Genomic DNA, 21,713 nt, shown 5'->3' with positions numbered 1-21,713 from the left:
TAAGTCACGATTTTGTCATTATTGGTTTGAGAACCCCATGGCTAAGATTTTCAACAGCGCTGGCTTAAATTTAAAAAAAAATTAAATCAACTCCTATTCTTTGAAAACAGTCCAGTGTCTTTCGATGGCCAAGTGCTAGAAGAATGCGAGTATAATTTTGAGCTTTCTCGGAAAACATTTGTGACGTCACATGATTATGTTTTGCATCTTAGCTTACTTCATGTCAAGCGAAGGAAAACCGAACGTGCAGAGGTCTTCAATTAGTCGTTCCCAAAGTCAAAGAAAGCCATAGTTGATGTGTTTACTTCCTTTGAATAAGTTATGGCTGAGCTAGAAGACGAAATTTCCTCGCTTTGCAGCGAAATACACGAGTTCAAGATCGGAACGTTTGAGAAGTTCTATGATGCTATGGAAGGCGAAATGGAAGGTTGCTGTGTGAATATTGTTTTCTTTGGCATGGCTGGGTCTGGGAAATCAGCTTTGATTAACTCCATATTCCAGTCTTTAGGATATAAAGAAATGACCCCAGCTGTAACTCAAAACACCGGGAAGGAAGGAACAAAGGTTTTGGATAGATTCTTTCTTCCCGGAAACCCAATCGCGCTTATCGACACGCGAGGATTTTTCTCGATGGATATCATTGAAGAGGGTAGGTCCTTTTTAACTCATGAATTTCAATGTAGCCGATGCTGAAAAGGATTTGAAGATTCCCCCTGTGTTGAGCGTTCAGGTTTTAAGAAAATTTATTTACTTGTTTGAGAAAAAGGAAAAAAAACTGGGAAAGCGTGACAAACATGTCCGGCGAAAAAGTGACAACAACCGCACTACGCTGCCTGTCGGATAGGGATGCATTAAGTGGATGGTGTCATCCAACCTTCGAACAAAGCAGGCCTTACTTTTAACTAGGATGTTTTGGTTAACTTCTAAATCCATTTCTTATCTCCTTAAGTATTCTATACCGCTTAGATAGCAATAAGAATCAGGAGAAATTCAAAATCTACTGCTCTCAGCTATCTTTGTTGTTGAATGAGGAGACATTGCTGTATCTTTTCAGAACTGCTTTGGTTAATTCTCCCCACATCGATTCCAGTACCTCATAAAACTGCAAAAAAAAAATTGCAAATCTTAAAATCACGGAATATATATCCCTTTAAATATTGATTGGAACATCTAATTATCATATAGTCGAACTGTTTCGCATCCTGTTTGGAATTGATCGGCCGGGAGATGATTTGACACGGGGTGACGAGAGCGCTCTAAAGGCAACAGCCGCTGGCCAGGGAGCCCACAGACTTGAGAAGCCTCCACTAGCCGACCAAATGCACGTCGTGATTTGGGTCATAAAAGCTAATGACATCAGATTTGAAAAGGGTCAGTATAGAGAAATCATCAAGTATGTTCAAGACCAACTACGGGAGGCAAGTAAGTAGGACTTTTCCAGTGAAGCATTTTACAACTTACTCCTTGACGCCCGCTGCAACATTCAAATTTAGGATGTGACGCTCAAAAGAGTCTGTGAAAAATAACAGAACGATTCAAAAATACCAAACATTTTTTACCGTATCAAGTATTTTAAATTGCATCACTATGATCAGGCGCTATATAAATGTCCGACCGTCTGACAGTCCCACGACTAGTTGACCCCCAGTTAGTTATTCAAATAACTAACTGGTGGACTGAATTCTTGACTGTCTGACTGCTAGACTGCTTGATACATGACTGACTTTCTGGCCGGTTAATTTTTAGTGATTCACTTTCATCATCATTGATATTGAAGATGTGCTTCATTTGAAATCTCTCTTCATCCTGTTGAAGCAATCACCATCTTAACTGTCATAACATTCGATGATGAAGTCCAGAGAGAGCCAAACGCCGATGAAAAAAGGAAAAGATTGAAAGAGGCAGCCGTTGAAGTCACTGGTAGTGACATGAGAAATGTGTTTATGATTGCCAACTCGTTACGAGAACAAGATCTTGATCCAGTTTACAAGAAACGTGTCTTGAAGCTGGTGGAAAAAGCATTAAAGTGCGGAGAGCGTTCCATTAAGATGCGGCAAACTAAAAGGGAGAGTCCAAAAAAGGAAATCCGGCATTCAGAGTCTGCAGCCAGTGAACTCAAGTATCCAACCCCAGTGGAGCACGAATATGAACCTTTAACTGATCGTAAATGCAAAAGCTTACCGTAAGTTACCCATTATTATCAGTAGAGCCTTATCAACTTAGTAGTTAAGGGCAACCAGATGGGAATTGGATGAGAGAGAACTCAAATCACTAACTAAGCTGAGAGCCTATCACATTGTTCGCTTCTTCTTCTTCAGTACCTATTATTTGAGCCTGAAACTTTCCTGAAGAATTCGTGCTTCTTCAAAAAAATTAACTCGAATTAGGTAAAACGCTTTCTTTCGAAGAATATAATAAAGGGGACATGCTACTGAATAATATCATCGGAAGACCAAATGATCTCCGCAGTTTTAGAGAAACTTACAATGACCATGCCTTACAGTTGAGCGTTGAGTAAACGAAATCGTCTGTTATACCCGAGCTCACATTTGGCCTCATTATAAATGTATACTTCGTTATTTTGATGAAAATTGACTCAGCTTTCGCATCTGTTCTCATCTAACCTGTTTGATTCTGCCTTGCAAATACATTCCACGCGCTTTTATCCATTTCCTTATCATTTCCGACGGACAAAGACTAGGGAAAGTATAAACAACGACGCCACGTCCCACTCATTAACTCATTTTGTTGTTTCCTAATAGGCCAGACTTTAAATCACCTGAATTGAACCAGTCTACAACGTTCACCCGAAACCTTCGAGATGGTGCGAAATAACAATGAACACTGCCAAGCATGTTCCAAATCCTAGATGGTTTTTTTGTTCATTTTAACTTATCACTAGCCTTAGTGACATCGAAAATTTTCCAAAAACGTTTTGCACACATTCTTTATTTGTTTGTCATATATTATGTGACGGTATAATCATGAAAGGAGCGGACTTATGAAGATGTATTTGTTCGTCGAGGTTATGGTGAATTGATGTCCAAACGTATGTCTCAGGAGTTAATATCAATTTTACAGTCAGGCTATTAATTGGAGATCGCTACAACACGGCTCGCGATAATAATTGACAGCTTGAATCAACCATTCATATAGATCAGAGGCCCAAAATTCTGAGACAAACGTTTGGATCTTAACTTATCATTCATTCATTATCATAACTTTATCATTATCATATCATTAACTTATCAAGACTCCTTCTAAATGAAATAAAAATACGAAAGTAGCAGGAATTTTGATATCCGAGCATGCTCGAAGTAGCCTCCAAAATCTACGATATTCTTGTGGACACATCACTTATTTTATAAGCTTTTTTAGACAGATATGGGACGAAACTGAAGCCTTAAGGTATTAAACAACGAAGAGCACTTTTATTCAATGATTTGGATAAAAATTAAAGAGAGTTCCTCTCACGTCACATTCTTACCCCAGTTATATTAATAAATGCTTTTGAAAGTGCTGCATTCGTCCTAAAATTTGAATACTACATGCATATTATACGTCAGTAAAAAATTCTACTGCTAGTCTGAAGGACAAAAATTGAAGTGTCTGTTCTTAAATAGAGTCAGTCAGGAGGCGGAGGGGATGGTGCTATGCGAAATGGAAGACAAATAGACCCCGTTGCGGCAATGTCGTTAAAAAACCGTTCAATCATTGTGGGTATGTTCCGATTATCGTTCACAATAACCCGCAGTTTTGTTTTTTCATTTTCCCTGTGTTCATATATCAGTAATTCTACGTTGGGAGCAGACTGCCATGCTTTGAATAAGCTGTCCTCTATCTCTTTAGGAGGGGTCCATTCTCCGGATCTCTTTTCTACCTCGTCATATGAAATCTTACCATTGCGAAGTCGGGTCTTCAAAACCAGTGTTGACTCTTCGACACACTTTGGTAACGTGCGGTGATCTGCCTCAGGATCAAGAAGAGATTGTGATCGACTGAATGGAGCACTACGCCTGGAAGATTGCTCTTGAGGGGAAAAGGGTTCTCTCCACCAAATAATACATGCCTTTTCTCCAAGAGTTTCAGTAATTTTGTCTTCGTGAATCAGACGATTATCAGAGCAGATGATAGCAACGACTTTTTTGTCTGAATGCAAAAAAATTATTTCAGTTAAGAATGATAGAAACCTTAAGCAACAGCTGCAAAGCAGAGAAAAAGGCGGCGTTAGTCACCAGCATGGGGACAATTTTCATCTTTAGTTTACCTCACCAATTTTTTTAAGGAAAACCCTAACGAAAATCAAAATAACAATCTATGCATGCAAAGGATACGGAGTTTTACTAAATTGCATGAAAACTTTACAACCAATTGTAAGCGTAAAGTCTTGTTGCATTTAAAAAATGATAGCAAATGAGGCAGTATCAAACTGAGATCTTTTCTGTATTGTCCTCTTAAATTCATATGGATTAGCGTCTATGATAAGCGGGATTACTCACAAAGACTAAGACGCACAGAAGACCATGACAACTATACAAGCACGTGGCTATGCACGCCACACAAAAAAATAAGCTATCAACATAACTGCAGAGCGCTGCTTTATTGTTCCCCTTAACAATAATTCAAAGATATACTCTTACCAACTTTATCTCTGACGTATAGAAGCAGGTCTTTGTAATGCGATGCGAACTCTTCCAAGATGGCTGCTCCATCCAAAAAGATGAAACAAGATCTTATGGAATTTATTGAATGTGACTTTAGGACATCTTTTAATCCCGCAGGGTTGCCGGAGATATATAGAACCTTTTCAGAGAATTCATAACCGAAAAGGTTCTGAATTAGAGCTAAATCAGACTGATTCCGGCCAAGTACTACCAACTGGTTCGCCTCAGATTTCGATTGTGGCGTGTTCGTATCCATTTCGTCCTGAGAGTGGCCGTAGACAGTTTCAGATTTTATAAACGAACACCGTTCTATCAAATTAATTGAAAACAAGGGGTCAGAAAGAGCTTGCAAGACTTTTCTTCAAGTTTGCGTTATAAGGTTAGGCAAAGTATCCAACGTCGAATTGTACACCCGACTCGGTACTTTTCGAAAGCTATGATACTGGAACTATTAGCCCATGCGTGTGTGCAGAGACTGGCAGTGGTCTTCATACACCATTAAAACCAAAATAATGCGCTAAAATAATACTGTAATATAAGGCTAACATTTTTCTGTCTTAAAAATTATATTCTTGACGAAGCTGATAAGCTCCGAATTTATGATTCTTTTCAAAACGAGGAACAAATTCTCTCTGAATATGTCTAAAGGTTCGTCAAGAAGTAAAAAGCTACAATAAATTAATCATTGTGTTCTGCAAAAAATAACCAAGTCAATGGGGATTGACGAGTCCTCTCTTTGAATGCACAAGTACTTATAAAAAAGAGATAGCAATACAGACTGAAATAATTCAAAGGGATTAACATACCCATCTCCTCCTTGGATTTTACCCCAGAATCATCACACTCAGCCATTTCTTTTTGAGGATTGGGTGTAGGGACGTCCTTTTGCCCCTGATAGATTTCAGCTGCATGCTTTCCATGCGCTCCTCCCTCTTCCATCTGAATTTTTGCTTTGTGTAATTCAGTTTTCTAGGACATGAAAACAGAGAAAATTTTGTCCTAAGAGTAGATATTACTCATGTAGGAGAAAAAGCTGTTGTCCATATCCCAAGGTATCTAATGTAACAATAGTTTGACTAAAAGCGTTCTCTTCTGCCCTTTGACAACCAAAAAAATTTACCCTTTGAAGGGTGATAGTTTAATATCTGATTACCTACAGTGTAGACTTGAAGTGTGAACACTACAAGTCAATCCAGAAATGGTAAGCAAGCAACTTCATCTTAAATATAATTGATTTCTAGCAAAAGCATAATAAGAGTCAGCAAACACAACATCTGAAGGGAGTTGCATTGATATGATACTCAACTCTTCATATGGATATGCAGAGCAGCCAATGGCATAATTGCTAGAAAGTTGTTTAGAATCTATTAAGGTTTGCTGTAATTAATGAATGATTATTGCAGCATTTTTTTATTAGGAAGACACACCTGCTTTTGATCACCTAAAGTTTCACTCTGCATGGGCCCTGCCTGAGGTTTTTTTTTGTAAAAAAATTTTTGACCCTTCTTCCTGGAATCAAGAAAATGTGACAGTGCCTCCTCATGAATTGCCCTGTGATTCTTGTCCCAAGAAAAAAGGAACCCCTTGGTTCCATCCATGAATTCTTCTTTGAACTGAGAGGAAACCTTCCTTCGGGCCCAGTGTGACAGGAGAGATCCATCTTCCTCAGAGGCATTTCTGTAGTTGTCATCTCCACCAATAACAACAATCACTCTTTCATCTGGGGTCATAACAAATGTGAAAAAAACAATGCAATACAATTGGCCAAGTAGTGAGGATTTCCATTATCCTTCATAGGTCTCAGCAAGGAACAAAACACCCATAATTTTGAGTGGCTTAAACCTGTTTTTAAATGGCAGGCCTAACTGCTGTCCTTTTCTATATCCATGTCAAAAGAACAGAGTCTTCATGCAAAAGCCAATCCAAAAAAGGTAACCTGCATGCACATAAAAGAAAAAACAATCATGCCCTCCATTATAAAAAGGGGCCAATATCAAGAAATCAAACAAAATGGATGAGTTAGAAATGCAAAACAAAACAAACAGATAGTTTGAGTGACATGTAGTTCCAAATGTTCCAATAAGACAGTAAATCAAGGCTTTACTTTGTTTGAATGTTTTTCCTCATTTCATATAAAATTTCACACCTTTGGATAAAGGCAAGAATGGTGAGATGCCCGGAAAGAATAACTAAGTGGCTTGTGACATACTGATAAATTCTTCTTTCAAATTGTCTTGTATTCTTTTGAAAAAGTGAAGGAGAAAAGTCAGTTTGTGCTTTATTCCAAGGCTCTCCACTTGCCAAAAGACACACAAAACAAAAAAGAAATAAGTAGTAACACAATAAAAACAGTAACAGGCCAGCTACTTCTCCGAATTCGGCTGAGAGAAGTTTGACATCTTGGCATTCATTTCGTTACACCAGATTGAGCTCGTGCTTTCACGCACAGTTTGTCCACGAATTGCTTTCATTCTTATTTAACAATAGTAACGGATCTCACCCTTGCTTATTTGTCCCAAAAACCTTACTGATACCGCAACGTTTTTTTTTTCGTTTCGTCTGTGTAAGATGAAACTTGAAGATCGCCTGGAGATTTGAATTTACCCTAATGAAGAAGGAACAAAATTTAAATACTCACCCGTTGCCCTTAATAAAGCTCTGTAGATCTTTGCGTAACCAATGCCAGCGTTATCCTCGTTAATCGACAGCCTAGATTCGTGTGCATGAACAGCAAAAATAGCATAATCCATCGTTTGTCCATCACTAGTCTGGTCATCAATAGTCTTAGTTAACTCGGGCATATGGTGGAGGCGAAAATATTTCTTTTTCGATTGTATATCGATCCCCGTCGTTTTCGTTTGAATGACATCCAACAGTTTCTCAACAACATCTAAATCGTACGTCTTATCGCAATTGAAGAGATAAATGCACTTAGAACTGTTCATCTTTCTTTGTGATTGGATCTTTTCACTACTACTTTTGAGGCAGTATTTTCCTGCTCAGTCTGTTCCTTGAATTACGCAGGTTTGGTGACGCTGAGAATTTTCAATAATAATTTGCATAATAGTGAGCGAATATACTACACAGTCACGCAAGTCACCAATATTTTTAATCCATGTCACATCGATTCCTCTGCAGGGTAACTAATTTCAACAATTATGACAGCAAACAAAAAAAAATTTTAAAAAATACACCAATTTCAGTTTCATGAAGTCTCTTCATTGCATTTCAAGGGACAGCTGTCCACAAGACTGAATGTAAATTGGGTTTTCTCGGAAATCAGTAGGTGAGGTCACATGATACGTCGGTCAAAGCCGTGTAATGATTGTGTAAAGATGTAAGGTGACGTAGCAACGACATCACCTTCCGAAACAGAATTGTAACGATAGCTGGTTCGGTTAGGATCTGCGTATTTCGTGGAAATAAGTCATGGAGTTGCTAGAAGATGAGATTTCATTGCTACGTAGAGAAGTACTTGATTACAACATCGGAAAGTACGAGAAGTTCCACGATGCTCTAGAGGGCGAAATGGAAGGATGCTTTATAAACATCGTGTTCTTTGGGATGTTTGGCTCCGGAAAATCCGCTTTGATTAATTCTATTCACAAGGCTTTAGATCTCAATGAAGAGCCCGCCATAATTCAAACTACCGGTAAGGATGGAACGAAGACTTTGGAGACTTTTGTTCTTCCGGGAATTCCAGTAAAGCTTTATGACACGCGTGGATTTTTCGCCATGGACATTACAGAAGAAGGTAGGTTATGTTAAACTTTAAACTACTTGTCGAAATATTTTGAATAGTAAAGTGCACAACCTTGCGGGCTAATGAAAAGCTCTCTCCTCTCGAAATCGGCAAATCGTTAGCAAACGAAAAATAGTCATACCGGAAGTGGACGGGCTGACGAGATTTGCTTAAATTACTTAGTCGCCGTTGCGTGATCGGCTTTCAAACGTGTGCTCGCAATTTTAATGAAATCTCATGCTTTATATTAGAAACTACCTTTTGGGGAAGCCCAATCTTATTTTTGCAATCTGTTAATTACAAAGGCACTACCCCTTATTCGGCAGCCTGTATAAGTAGCAGGCGCAAATTGGTAAGTGAAGGAGAGATATTTTGAGCCTTGTGATTTTATAAAGGGAACGAAGTCGATTATGGTAACGGAACATCAGCATATCTTTATATCTAAAAATCCTAGCCGGTCTCTTTGCTGATTTAGTTTCATTCAATCTACTTGTCACTTTCATCAAGGGTTGAAAAATATAACATAGCCAATGACAAGGTTGTCATTTTTGATGGACAGGCGAGCTTAGCATGGTAATGTTACACACAAGGTGTAGAATATCGTTCTTCAACAAATATCTTAAAGCTGACGGTACCAGCCATAAACGGGGAGAGGGAGGGAAGCTAAAAAGAGGGGGCTGGGGATTTAAATACATTCGACGAAAAAGCGAAACTCAACATTAAATTGAAGGAGAATAAATGAATGAATGAATGGAGGACTTTATTAAAGTGTCAATAGTATTTAGCTTAAAGAAAACTAATTAGGGACACTGTTTACACATTAAAATATACCTAAGCTACAATTATAATACAACATTTCACGTCAAGCTGTACACTTGAAAAAACACGATTTTCGTGTCTGCGGATTGATACTAATAATTTATTGTCTGTATAAACCCATTAAATAATAAAATTAAAACATTTTTCCTTGGTTATGTTAGAAAGGCTCCCTTTATAAAATTCAGATCCCTTTAGAATCCAGTTAAGCCGAATACACTTCTGCCGCCCTGTAAATATCGATTCTATTAAGATCCAGCTACGGTTTAAATTCAAATGACTGTACTTGTTGTGGAAAAATTATTTAAATGGCTGCAATGTCTTACTCAAGTTGTCCAAGAGAAAAGTTTATCTTTGCAGCTAAGGTCTTTTAAACTCATTTCCTAAAAAGTTTTTCTGCCACCTGGTAGTGTCTCCACTGTCCAAGTGAGATGCTTTGCTGTAAATTACACCCACTCTGAATACAGTTTTCCTCTGTTGTAATGATTGGCACATTAAATGCTACTGATGATTTGTGCACGAAGAGGGTGGCTTTGAAGTCTCCTCCTTGTGATTGCCTTAGTAGATGATGCAGTTCGTAGAGACATCCAGGAAGAATTGGACCAGAAATCTAAAGGCTAAAATTATTTACACTTCAACTCATTATGTATAGAATAGATAGATATATGAATAAGTCAATGACGTATAAGGAGTAAAATAAGCTCAGAAGATATTAAATATATATAAAATGTAAAATTCAAAGCATCCTAGAAGCATACATCACAGTTTTTACAATTATTTATCAAGAGTGATAGGTCTTTGCCATTAATATTTTTTTAAAAACTCATTAAATTAGGATTCTCTTTATGACTTTCTTCAAATTTATTTCAAAGATGGGACCCAAAGTATCGTAGAGAATGTTTTCCATAGTGTACTATTCGAAAACGTGGAATATTGAAATCAGCGTTCCTCAGATTATATCGTTTCGGTGTAGTATTAAATATTTCTGTTATATAAGAAGGCATAAGTCCGTTTTTTACTTTGTACATGAAAATGGCGATGTTTTGTAACCTTTGTTGGTACAGACTTAGTAGACCTGCTCTTGTAAGTAGCTTGCTGTAGGTCTCCGATTTGGATCTAAAGACTGCCCTGAGTGCCCATTTTCTTCTTATCAGATGATTTGTAAAAGTGCTGTACAATATCACAATATGTAAGGTGGGGACAAGTATTAGACTTGTACAGCTGTAACTTTGCAGTACATGGGATTAAATTACGTCTCAGTAAGACCCCAACCCCAACCTGATGGTCATCAGCATGCAAAATAGATTAGTAGACTGCCTATGTAGTGGGAGATCATTTTGGAACACGTTCCAGAGTAAAGGCCCGAGGGAGGAGCCTCGTAGACACCCCCTTTTTTATTCTTTCCATCCGCTGAGCGCTTCCTGTAGTTTGACTCTGTTTCTTCAACGCTCAAGAAAGGATCGCATAAGATTCTGTGATGCTTCGGAAAAGCCGAATGCTTTGAGTTTCTGAATCATTAGTGCGGGGTGCAGCGAATCAAAAGCTTAGCTCATATCAGTGGATAGAACAGTCACGAACTCTTAATTGTCGGCAGCCATTTTCGAGTCAAAGGAGAAAGGAGAAGGGAAGAGGAGAAGAAGTTAATAATATAGTATTATTGAAGTACGTATTCAAATCCAAAAGTGAACCACGCTTACAAAATAATAAGTTTGTTCCATATTATACACAGGGGAGCTGTTTCGTATTCTGTTTGGCATTCACCGACCTGGAGAAGACTTGTGTCGAGATCACGTGAGCGCACAACTAGCGGTAGCCGCTGGCCCTGCTGCCTATAGATTAGAAAAACGCCCCCTGGTCGAACAGATGCATGTTGTCTTTTGGGTCATACAAGGTGTCGACATCAGATTCGAGAAGGGAAAGTACGAAGAAATCATAAAATTTGTACAAGAACAGTTGCGAAGTGCAAGTGAGTTGATGATAATTGTAATTATGATATAATTTTGAGTATCATTATGAAAGGTAAGGTGCGAGCAGATATGTTTGTCATCCAATGCTATTATTTGGTTTTCCTTTGGAGGATATTCCTCGAAAAGTAACCTCCCATTCCTTCCTTCGTCAAATCATAATGGTGGGTGATTGTTATGTCAAGAGCTTTTGGCAATGCCCACTTCATTTAATGAATGTGCGTTATACAATAAGTACTCTTGGATTTTTTTTTTACCATCTTCAGGTGTGGATCTTATTCCTCATTAGCATATCCAAGCTAGCCGTTGTTAATCAAATCGCAGATTTGTAGGAGCATCATATATAGAATTACATGTACGCTAATTCAGGAGATTAAAATCAGTAAATATGCAAATTAAACGACTGATCGAGGCGTGGTGATGTCATTCACTCAAACCAGTTTTATTTCGGGTCTTTTTACCTACCTTGCCTCGACAACGAGTTTGAAAACAACAACATTTTCCCTCAAAAGTGAGGAAAAGAAAACTAATTTGCATGCGCATAAAAAAGTGATAATCGTGTCCGTCTTTATGACAGAGGTCTGTTCAGACTGTCAAAAGAAAGGAATGACCCCCACTGATTAAGTCGACTTAGAGCTCAGCAATGTTTGCAGTATGACTAATTCGTCATCGTCACTTTGCAGCAATAACGGTATTTACTGTCATAACATTTGATGACAAGATCCAAAAGAGACCCAACGCTGATGGCGAGAGAGAGAGGTTGACCAGTGAAGCTATTGAAGTCACCGGTGGTGACAAGAGAAAGGTATTTTTCATTGCCAACCCAGCACGAGCACAAGACCTTGATCCCTTTTACAAGAAAAGGGTCTTGGAAATGTTGGAACAGGCATTAAAATGCGGTGAGCGGTCAATCAGGATGCGCCAAACTAAAAGGGAGAGCCCTAAGAAGCAGGCACGGAATTCAAAGTCGGAAGTTGATGGCCTCAGGTTTCCAGTCCCAGTGGAGAATGACGACGAACCTCCACTCACGGCCTTGACCTACAAGCATAGCTACGATATTTAAGAGTTCGCCGATGCAGTGAAAAATGTGTATACATTGTATATTTTGTTGCGTTCATTGCCATAGAATTCATTTTGTCTTTCTCAATATGTCATTGCATAAATTATTTTTGATTCTCCAAACAGTACATGCGTATCCCATTTTATAAAGCTGTAATCGTGACAGGTAGGTCGAGTAAAGATAACCAGTAAACATCGCAGTAAACATTGGTTATTTAACTGACGAATAAAAAAGCTTACTCTGTTTTCTTATAAAGCACTCAGTAAGGGGCTAGAGCACTCAAGACTAAGCGACTACGTTTCGTGTTTTCCCCCTCCCCCCTCTACACTTCCGTGTTCAAATAGGGGCGAGATTCATGTGGAATTTTCGCGAAAGTTACACAGTAAGGACTAACAACTAATTTTAAAAAGCTGCAAGACTATTTTGTAACTAGACTTCCACTTTACGATGCTTTAATTTCCTTTTTTTATTATCACACCTGAGAATATTTCACTACCATCAATGCGGCAGCTTCTAAAAAATAGGTAAGTTCGACAACTCAGAACATTATATCGCAGTCCATATGTTGGACTGCGCGCTCATTTTCAAAATGTTTTCATTTCTACGGAGCTGATTATTAACTTTTTCGAACACCAAGCTAGTGTAGTTCGACTACATTCATTGTATGATAATCAAGTATACATGGGAATACTTCACCTAAAAATTTAGCTCAAATCCATAGTAAAACCTGAGGCGATTACAAACATCCCCACCGCGGATTTGCATGCCACTAGTTTTTGTAACTATTCCGTGCTACCCTCTTGTAAAGTGTATTATTATAATTATCAGTATTATTATGCATATGCATGTGCATGCGCATATGCAAGCGCATATGCGCATGTGCGCATGTGCGTGCATTTGTGCGCTCCGCATATGATACTTAAAGTTTTGCCAAGGATTCATTTTTACGGCACAGTTGACTAGGCCGTCACCATCGGCAGTGAACAGCACTTCAGCATCCGGGACCAGCTTCCATTTTTCTTCCAGGTCCTGCATGAATATTTCAGATGGCTGCCACCCTTGTTGCCATTCCACAACGTCTTTATTCTCAGAAGAGATTTTTCCGTATCTCAGGTGCGTTTCAAGAAACACTGTTCCTTTTGGGTGGTTTACTAGAGTAGGTGTTGTGTCAGCGCCTAAGGAGAGTGCCAGATATTAACATACCAGCTAATTATAAAAATGATTGCAGTCACTGCCGTCTATTAATAGTGGTTCAATCGTAATCAAATACTTTAAAGATTCGCCAGTAGTTCATCCAAGTCAAAACAGACAACTTTTTATTATCCATGTCACAGTGTTTGAGCTGTCCAATTCATTTATACATTGGTTTTCAACGAACGTTAAATAGTATCTCGAGAAAGAGAAAAGTAAAAGGGATTACTCGAATTCAACAAAACAAAGAAATCAGTGAGTTCTATTTTGTTGAATTGTGAAGCACATTGACCCGACTTGCCCTTTTTCTCGCAGAAAAATAGTGATAATTATATTTGTTAGGCAATATATTTGTTTATAATAAAAAAAAACAAGAATCATTAACGGCAGATCTTGCATATTGCTACAATTTAGCCTATTCAAAAATAATCATTTTAACTTTAAGTTTGTAAACAACAAAATGATTAGTTACCTCCATATTCTTCTGACCTCTCGTCCTGGGTTGATTTTTCATGTTCAAGATTCAGTACATCATTATCCATAAGCTGATCACAGGCACCTTCTTCTATAACCTGTTTAGGGAAATTAAGTAGACTCGTAAGAAATACTCTCCTTATTTCTTGCAAGTGATGATAACTTGTGAACAAAGGGAAGGGGAATGAGAGGAACATACTTCAATCAGCCATCCGAAAAGCGATAAAAAGAAAGGTATTTGGCACCACCCTACCTTATCACCCTCTCCTGGGGTGGTTACTGACGAGGTGACCTGGAACTCAGGGAGAGGCTTTGGTTTTGGTTGATATTGAAACTTCTGTCCTTCCTTGTTTGGATCAAAGAAGTGCAGAAGTGCCTCCTCGTGGATCGTTCGGTGCTTTGAGTTCCAAGAAAAAATAAAACTTTTCCTTCCATCAAGGTACTCGTCATCAAACTGCGAGGCCACTTTTCTCCGTGCCCAGCGTGAGGTCACAAACTGTTCCTGTTCAGTTTCATCTTTGTAATACGTGTCTCCAGCGATGACTATCAACACTTTGTCACCTGTATAATCAAACAACCATTATAACTAAATAATAATAATAGTAGTAATAATATTAATAGCAATGGTGTCATAAAAAATACTATGATGATGAATGATATTGACGACGACCATAATGATGACAATGACAATAGTAACGGCATGGGTAAAGGCAGTCAAAAGTGACAGGCACGGGGACAGGTACAGGTACAATAACAGTGACAGTGACAGAGACTGTGCTGAAGACGATAAAAGTGGTAGATACTGTAACAGAGAGAATAAAAGTGACAGAGATTGTGACAGTGACAATGAAATTGAGAGAGATTGTGACAGAGACAATGGCAGTCAAAATGGCAAGGAAGGTGACTGAGACAGTAACATTAATGACGACAGTGTTGGCGACAATAACAACAACAGTGAAAGTCTGTGACCGAGACGATAACAGTGACGATGCGAGTGACAGTGGCAGAGACAGTGACAGGGTGAGTGCAAAGAAAAAAAAAGTAACAGCGACAGTGAAAATTTTTACGACAGAGTCAGTGGCAGTGACAAAAACAGTGGCACTAACAGCGAAAGTAACAGTAAATTATAGTGACATTAACAGTGACAATGAAAGTGACAGTGACAGTAAAAGTAAGAGAGACGGTGACAGTGATCATAATGATGAAAAGGAAAACAATATATATCAATGTGAGTGTCATGACTTTTGTAGCTTTGGGCTTGAAAATATCTCTGTTAAAATTGCCAAGGGTACCCTCCATTTGATTTTGCACTTAAAATTAAAAAAATAATGCTTTCATCGGTTGTGTAATTCCTAATTTTATCGATACTCTAAATACTTTATTTCCTCAGTTCACTAGAATAACCCTTAAGTACAAGATTCAAACTCATACTTTGTAGCAAACTAAGCATGGCCCGACTTGTTAGTCTAAGCGGCGGGACTCTGTTGGAGCCATTATCGAAAGTGAAAGTAACTGAATAATGATAAAATAATACGGTAAACCCGACTGGTAAAAGCTGTCATCGATGTTTCATAACAAAGTGGTACTTCAGACCCTTTTATGCTTGTTGTGTAACACCGGAACGGGTTTATTTACGAAAGTACGACTTTTCAAACGCTTCCGCCCTTGAAATACTCACCCGTGGCTCTTGACAATGCTTTATACAACTTGGCGTAACCAATTCCAGCGTTTTCTTCGTTGATCGAAAGCCGAGATTCATCTGCATGGACAGCGAAAACGGCAAAATCAATTTTTAAGTGAGGAATCTTACTGTCGCAAATTTCAGACATGCTTTTCAATCCAAAATATAGCTTTTCAACATCGATCTTCAGGTTGTGCTTCTCTTCCATTTCAAAGAGAAGTGCTTCGACTTCTTTTAGCTCGCATGTCTTGTCACAGTTGAACAAGTAACCTTTCATTGATTCTCTTTCCATTTTTCCACTAGCTTTTAGAACTCGCAAGCGCTATAGGAAGGATTACTGTGTTTTGGAAATTAATGTTAACCGCCGTTCCGTGAACTGTGGAATCGATTGTTACAGATCGATTTCTTAGAAACGAGATCAACCTTCGCCAATCATAAACAATAGCTGTGTTGTTGACTTCGTCACGTGGCTAAAAAAAATAATTTGCCCTTAAAATTAAATTTTAAAAAAATAAAATACAATTGAAATAACATGTACTAAAATGAGAAAGAGCTTAAGGTATCTAGCGAAGCTATTGTAAAGTACAAAATCATCTCAGTCGCACTGTTATTACAATATCACGAAAAAAAGTTTGTATTGATTCATCGTGGTGATCACTCTGAAACAAATACGAAGTATAATCGTTTGTCTGTCAATAAAGTAATTAACATAAATCACTTCGGAAGTGAAACCAACGATTTTACATAATTTCTTGTCTTATTACAGTTGGATGTCATTATAATTTGTATAGGAGGAAATAGCTCTGAACATTCTTAGATGTGGCTTGAAGATTTCAGCACGAACCCAAAGTTTTCGAGGAAAACCAAATAAAAATAATCGACGATTTCTTCTCAGAAGCATGTCCTCGCAGAAATGGAACACAAGAAGTAACATAAGATACCGCCAACAGATTTGCTCTGAGACAATCCAAGATATCAGTATTGCTATATTCCATTCAGGGACAGACGTCTCCGTTAGTGTCGAATCATTTCTCAACCTTACTTGGTTTTTCAAATGAGGGGTACCCAATGGCGAGATATTCGATAAAAAAAAACCGGAAGTGGCGAATAAATAAAGAAATTATTGCGTGACAATTCCGAGAAAGGCAAATGAACTTTGTACTAGTAAAAAGAAAGCTATCCGTCTGTAAACGAAGTTTTGAGGCCAACGAACGAAGACGCATGCATTGAAAGCTCCCTGATAATAAGAATTGTTGAAAAATGGCCAGCCTAGGAAGGTCGCTAAAGTTCCACCTTTTTAACTGTGATAACACGTATAGGTTGGACTCAGCAGAAACCTTGTTGCTCAAAATGGCAGACGATCTTAACCTTCGAATATCGATGGATAGGCGAAATTTTCGCCTTCATGAAATGCCGGATGTATGTGAAAATATCATTCCTCAGCTGCAGATGGATTATGCTGTCCTTGTTGTCCATGCTCATGAATCTCGTCTTTCTATCAACGAAGACAACGCTGGTATTGGCTACGCGAAGATCTACAGAGCTCTACTGCAAGCGACTGGTAGGTCGAATGTAAACATTGAAATGATTGTTTAAAATTTGTGCACTGGTAACCTATCGCTACTTTCGGGAGATGAGTTATTTGCGCAACGTAAGAGGTTTTCTTTTAAAAGTGGTAAATCGTCGTACTTCGAGAAGAAATTTTGATATCAATGGTATAACCGTGGTGCTTAATTAATGCATATTTACATACTCTCATCTAATTTGGCTTCGAAGGAAAGGAGAAAAGAACATAACTGGATCCGTTTGTAAATGCCGTTAATAGTGCTTATAATACAAAATGACCCAAGCACAAAATATAACAATGTCTCATCAATGTGGTCGACTTTTGAATCTTTCTTGGAATATATCTGCACTCAAACGTAAAGGGACCCATTAAGCCGAATTAACCATCTCAGAGTGCTCTGAATAACAACAATTTTAATTTTATTCAGCAGGGCAAAAAAATTTTTAGAGAGAACTTTATTTAGCTAAGGTCGAGATACCTTACTTTCAGATCAGAGTCCATCATGATGGCGTAAGAACTTTTGTTTTCTAAAACACCACGTGCCATTCATACCTTGCAAGCCTCTCACCTTTCCTGTATTATGATTCGCGAGAGGAACTGTTTCGTTACTCATGTTAGTTGTAAAAAAGATTTTAATTATAATACTCTTCTCTGACCAAAATCAGTTCAACTGAAGCCAATAATGATAAACTTTCGGTTGTCATTCGTATTTTGTCCAGATTCCGCTCTTTATTGTTAGGAGGATGATATCATTTACGACTTATTTACATATCCCGGACTTTGTACTTTTTGTAAAAAAGATACCTTTTTATGAAATCGGAGGTAAAGTACAGCGATTGCTTTCGTTCGTGAATCTTATCCCTGCCGAAATAAACATCACTTACACAAAATACGCTAGTTTTCTGAGCTTTGATTCATTGAGATGTTTGGTACGAAGAAAGATTGAGGCTGAGGTGTAAGACATTTTCCAACATGTATGAGTGACGTAATGGTATTATAATATCCCTTTTGCGGTGTTTTGGTCTGTTGAACATGGTTGACATACAGTTGACAGAAGCACTCTGGAAAAAGCATGGAAAATTCTCCCCGTCAAGCTCTCTTTTAAAGAATTGTTTACTTCTCCTATATAATACTTTACTAGTAGTGGAGGTAACCGTGGACTCCAGGTAGCTTTCAAACCCTCTTTTAATTGGTCAAAACTAATAATTACAAATCAAAACGAACATTTCTGAGCGCCTGCATTCCCCCCACAACGAAGGCCCCTCCTCTTCATGTTGTGGGGTAGAAAGGGGCAAGTAAGAAATATGAGAGACACTGATGACTTTAAAATGAGCAACTTTTAACCAAGAGGTAAAGCCACCCTCAGTTGAACTATCACCTGTGTAAAGGTGTAATATAATACATTTTGTCCTGTACTTTAAGGAAACAAAGTCTTGATCGTCATCGGTGGCGATGATAATTACAGAGATCAAGACGAGGAAGAACAGGTTGTTATCTCACGCTGGGCACGAAGGCAAGTGGCGTCACAGTTTGATGCGGAGTATCTAGATGGAAGAAAAAGCTTCATTTTTTCTTGGAATAAAGCGCACAGAGAAATCCACGAGGAGGCACTAAAGCACTACCTCGATCCTAGTAAGAAAGAACAGAAGTTCCAGTATGTGCCAAAACCTAAACCAAAACCAACACAAGACGAGGTATGGCTTATGTTTATTTTCCACTCATTTGACATCTACTTTTTCTGTCAAAGGGTAATTGGAAGTCATGGTAAAATACGGGAACAAGTATTCTGAACTTGTTTCTGGAGATTTGGCTGTAAACGTTTCTTTATTGTTGTGAACTACTTTTCTACAGCCAAATTAGGCAACTGGGGGTGAAAGATTCCTCAGCTCATTAGGTCTTCCTTTCGAGAGGTGCATACACTAATACTGCGGCAATATAGTGACCCACATCGTAGAACTACCAGAAATGCGTCCTTCCCTTTTTGATGAAATTTCGCCAGGAAATGAGGGTAGGACTGAAACTGGAATTTCCGTTCATCAAACCTCAGACTCCCTGATACCCTGACTACTTAAATCTCCAATTTTTAAATTACTTCCAACATCATTTGTTTTCTTTTTGTTAATATTTTGCCGTTTTCTTTCTTATCTTTTTACCTTCCTGTTTACTGTTCCTTTTGAACCGAAGAAATCTGAAGATGACAAGGAATTTCCACGAATAAGAGGAATGGGTGAGTTCAAAGCATTCCCAGTAGAATCCAATTCTAAATGCGAAATTTTGTTTGTGTAGATTGGCCCTCGGTTCAGAGGTAATCTTGCTATTTAAGCTTACTAGATGAATGACAAGATTCTTTGTAACTGTCACGGAGATGTTGGCATCTTTCACAAATTTCCTCTCAAAGCCTTTCCTCACCCAGCTTGACAATTACAGAAGAAGGCCTTGAGCCCATAAAGACAAATTGCGCTAGATTAAAGAACAAGTTCATGGTACAGATATGATTCATATCCTTTGCTATTTTCTTAAAACAGTTGATACCTGAACGTATTTGCAGCGCTTTTGCTTCTGTGACGCACCTTGCCTCTCAGAATGCAAGTTATTCATTAGCCATGTTTTGTCGTGAAGATCAGAACAAAACTTTTCTAATTCCGTTTGCTGAGCTTCTAGTTTGGATCCAAGTCAAGACTTTCAAATCTCAAGTCATACTTCAATTATCAATATCAAACTATTAATACACAAAATCCTAAACTATCCCTAAGCGTCTCTTAACACCCCAAGACTCCCACTCCATAGATCATAGGTCTCATAGCTATTCACCGAGTCCCGAATCTGCAAGTCCCTGGCTTCACTGAATTTGAAAGCCTCAGATTCTTTAGCTCCCACTGCGCTTTCCAAAACCCATTTTAATGCTAGCTGATGCCTCTTCTTAATTGTTATTAACAAGTTTATTCAACCAAACTTTAGGGTCGCCACAAGAAGAACCTGTCGATCCCAGACCATACTATCTTGAAGGTACCGTTCTGCTGGACACTGCCGTGCGCTTTGGAAGAATATCGTATGAAGAGGAGGACGTCAAAGTATGGGATCAGAGATGGGAGCCTTCTGGAATGATTGTTCGTCACCTGTCGAAAGACTGGATGTTTAGACCTTATGCGAATATTCGATTTGTCGCTACAGCTGACGGAGGTGTCTCTTATAGTGTGCGACCACAGAGTATTGCTATCTGGTTGAGTGCTGTATTACTGGGTATTTTGAATTGGTTGTTTTCTGGGTTACATTTCCAACTCTACCAGTCTTTGTTTGTGTTGTTACCCGTTTTGAATTTTTGTGAGTTTTTTAAGTGGCTTATAGAAGAGGTTAAAACGATAGTCGAGCAAGTAAAAAACACAATTACCCAATCCATAACCTGGCTTATGGACGTGGTTAAAGCAAGAGTAGAGCAATTATATACATAAATAACCCAATCAATAATCTGGTCGGTGGAAAGTGTAGGAAATTATGGACACATTTTCTGTGCATTAGTTTTTGTGTGATCTCGTGAGATCGATATCTTGGTGAATTATTATCCATAGGTAGGGTTTGTAAACAGTTACAGAATTTTGCATGAAAAAAAAATATGATTCTTCTCTCAAGTACAATGATCACTTTATTTTGCTCCAATACTTTTCAGACAATCCTGATTTACCCAAAAGGTGATTCTCTTGGAGACGCGAGCTCGCGCCTTAACCTGTTTCTTGTGTTGTGTTCCTAAGTAAGACACTTTACTCTCCAGGCGCATCCAAGCACACAGTAGAGAAATCGATTTTCCGCGAAACTGTCGGGGACCGAAACTGTTCTTAATGCTAGGTAATCTGTAATGCACTGACCTTCTGCTCATGGGGAAGTAATAGCGCTCCTTGTTATTTTCAAGGCAAGGAAACTCTGCCAGGATAGGCTGCTCGCCACCCAAGTTGGCGATACCTTAAACTTTTCGGTTTATAAGGTTAATCTTGTAGGAAACCTTTCGCAGTGTTTCTACGCAACTTTTATATGCGATTGCCGGAGTAGTCGATGCAATTTTGTGAATTATTATCTTTTGTCCCGCCTGAATATGAAACATATATGCCTAATTCTCAGAAACAGGTTTTGCGTTAGTTTAGGTAGAGTGGACAAGTCACATAGTGTTAATGAACAGTGTTTCAAGTTATGTCGCTTGCGCTGGTATTCATGATCAATGCCAGCCGCCATTAATGTTGACTATCTAGGTCGTGTCAATGTAAGTATTACCTTTCTGATGTTTTTCTATGATAATAAAGTGTCATTTGGAACGATAACTCGATTTTAGACTGATCTTGTTTAGGGTCTGACTATTCGCCATTTGATGTGACGCAGCTTTCCTTTTTACTTGGTTTTTTTTGGTGGAGGGGGTTGTCTGGGCATCCTGAGGTTTTCCTAAGATCGTGATTACGGCAAGGCCGGGGCTCCGTGAATTCCACCGCGAAAGAACCATCCAAGGATTTATTCATTGTTATCAAGACAATTCACTTTCATTGGAATTAGTTACCTTCCATATCGCGCTTC

At 38.5% G+C, this 21,713-nt stretch overlaps 5 protein-coding genes across 5 annotated transcripts; 3 read left to right on the top strand and 2 right to left on the bottom strand.

Annotated features, from left to right (window-relative positions):
- The first annotated feature begins 14 nt into the window (after window positions 1-14).
- Window positions 15-3,142, top strand: LOC113673836 (uncharacterized). The gene is made up of 4 exons (XM_027190285.2): window positions 15-649; window positions 1,186-1,422; window positions 1,816-2,182; window positions 2,763-3,142. Exons 1-4 carry the CDS (start codon window positions 322-324, stop codon window positions 2,833-2,835), a joined length of 1,005 nt encoding a protein of 334 aa, XP_027046086.2. The 5' UTR covers window positions 15-321; the 3' UTR covers window positions 2,836-3,142.
- LOC113673835 (uncharacterized) lies at window positions 2,934-7,717 on the bottom strand. The gene is made up of 5 exons (XM_089208443.1): window positions 7,303-7,717; window positions 6,092-6,384; window positions 5,471-5,633; window positions 4,641-4,973; window positions 2,934-4,149 (listed from the first exon to the last, which is right to left on the bottom strand). The coding sequence occupies exons 1-5, from the start codon at window positions 7,607-7,609 to the stop codon at window positions 3,626-3,628; spliced, it is 1,620 nt and encodes a 539-aa protein (XP_089064569.1). The 5' UTR covers window positions 7,610-7,717; the 3' UTR covers window positions 2,934-3,625.
- A 69-nt stretch (window positions 7,718-7,786) lies between these two features.
- On the top strand, window positions 7,787-13,826 carry LOC149044462 (uncharacterized). Its single transcript, XM_089208467.1, has 3 exons — window positions 7,787-8,418; window positions 10,952-11,188; window positions 11,870-13,826. Exons 1-3 carry the CDS (start codon window positions 8,094-8,096, stop codon window positions 12,247-12,249), a joined length of 942 nt encoding a protein of 313 aa, XP_089064593.1. The 5' UTR covers window positions 7,787-8,093; the 3' UTR covers window positions 12,250-13,826.
- On the bottom strand, window positions 12,695-16,679 carry LOC149044461 (uncharacterized). Its single transcript, XM_089208452.1, has 4 exons — window positions 15,590-16,679; window positions 14,165-14,472; window positions 13,910-14,009; window positions 12,695-13,421 (listed from the first exon to the last, which is right to left on the bottom strand). The coding sequence occupies exons 1-4, from the start codon at window positions 15,882-15,884 to the stop codon at window positions 13,039-13,041; spliced, it is 1,086 nt and encodes a 361-aa protein (XP_089064578.1). The 5' UTR covers window positions 15,885-16,679; the 3' UTR covers window positions 12,695-13,038.
- A 45-nt stretch (window positions 16,680-16,724) lies between these two features.
- On the top strand, window positions 16,725-21,466 carry LOC149044460 (uncharacterized). Its single transcript, XM_089208463.1, has 4 exons — window positions 16,725-17,153; window positions 18,582-18,853; window positions 19,344-19,386; window positions 20,118-21,466. The coding sequence occupies exons 1-4, from the start codon at window positions 16,853-16,855 to the stop codon at window positions 20,606-20,608; spliced, it is 1,107 nt and encodes a 368-aa protein (XP_089064589.1). The 5' UTR covers window positions 16,725-16,852; the 3' UTR covers window positions 20,609-21,466.
- Window positions 21,467-21,713: the final 247 nt, after the last annotated feature.

The sequence above is a fragment of the Pocillopora damicornis genome, chromosome 6 (genome assembly GCF_964200805.1).
Source record: "Pocillopora damicornis chromosome 6, jaPocDami1.2, whole genome shotgun sequence".
In the NCBI taxonomy this organism is placed as follows: Eukaryota; Metazoa; Cnidaria; class Anthozoa; order Scleractinia; family Pocilloporidae; genus Pocillopora; species Pocillopora damicornis.
This window is presented reverse-complemented; position numbering and strand designations above follow the sequence as displayed.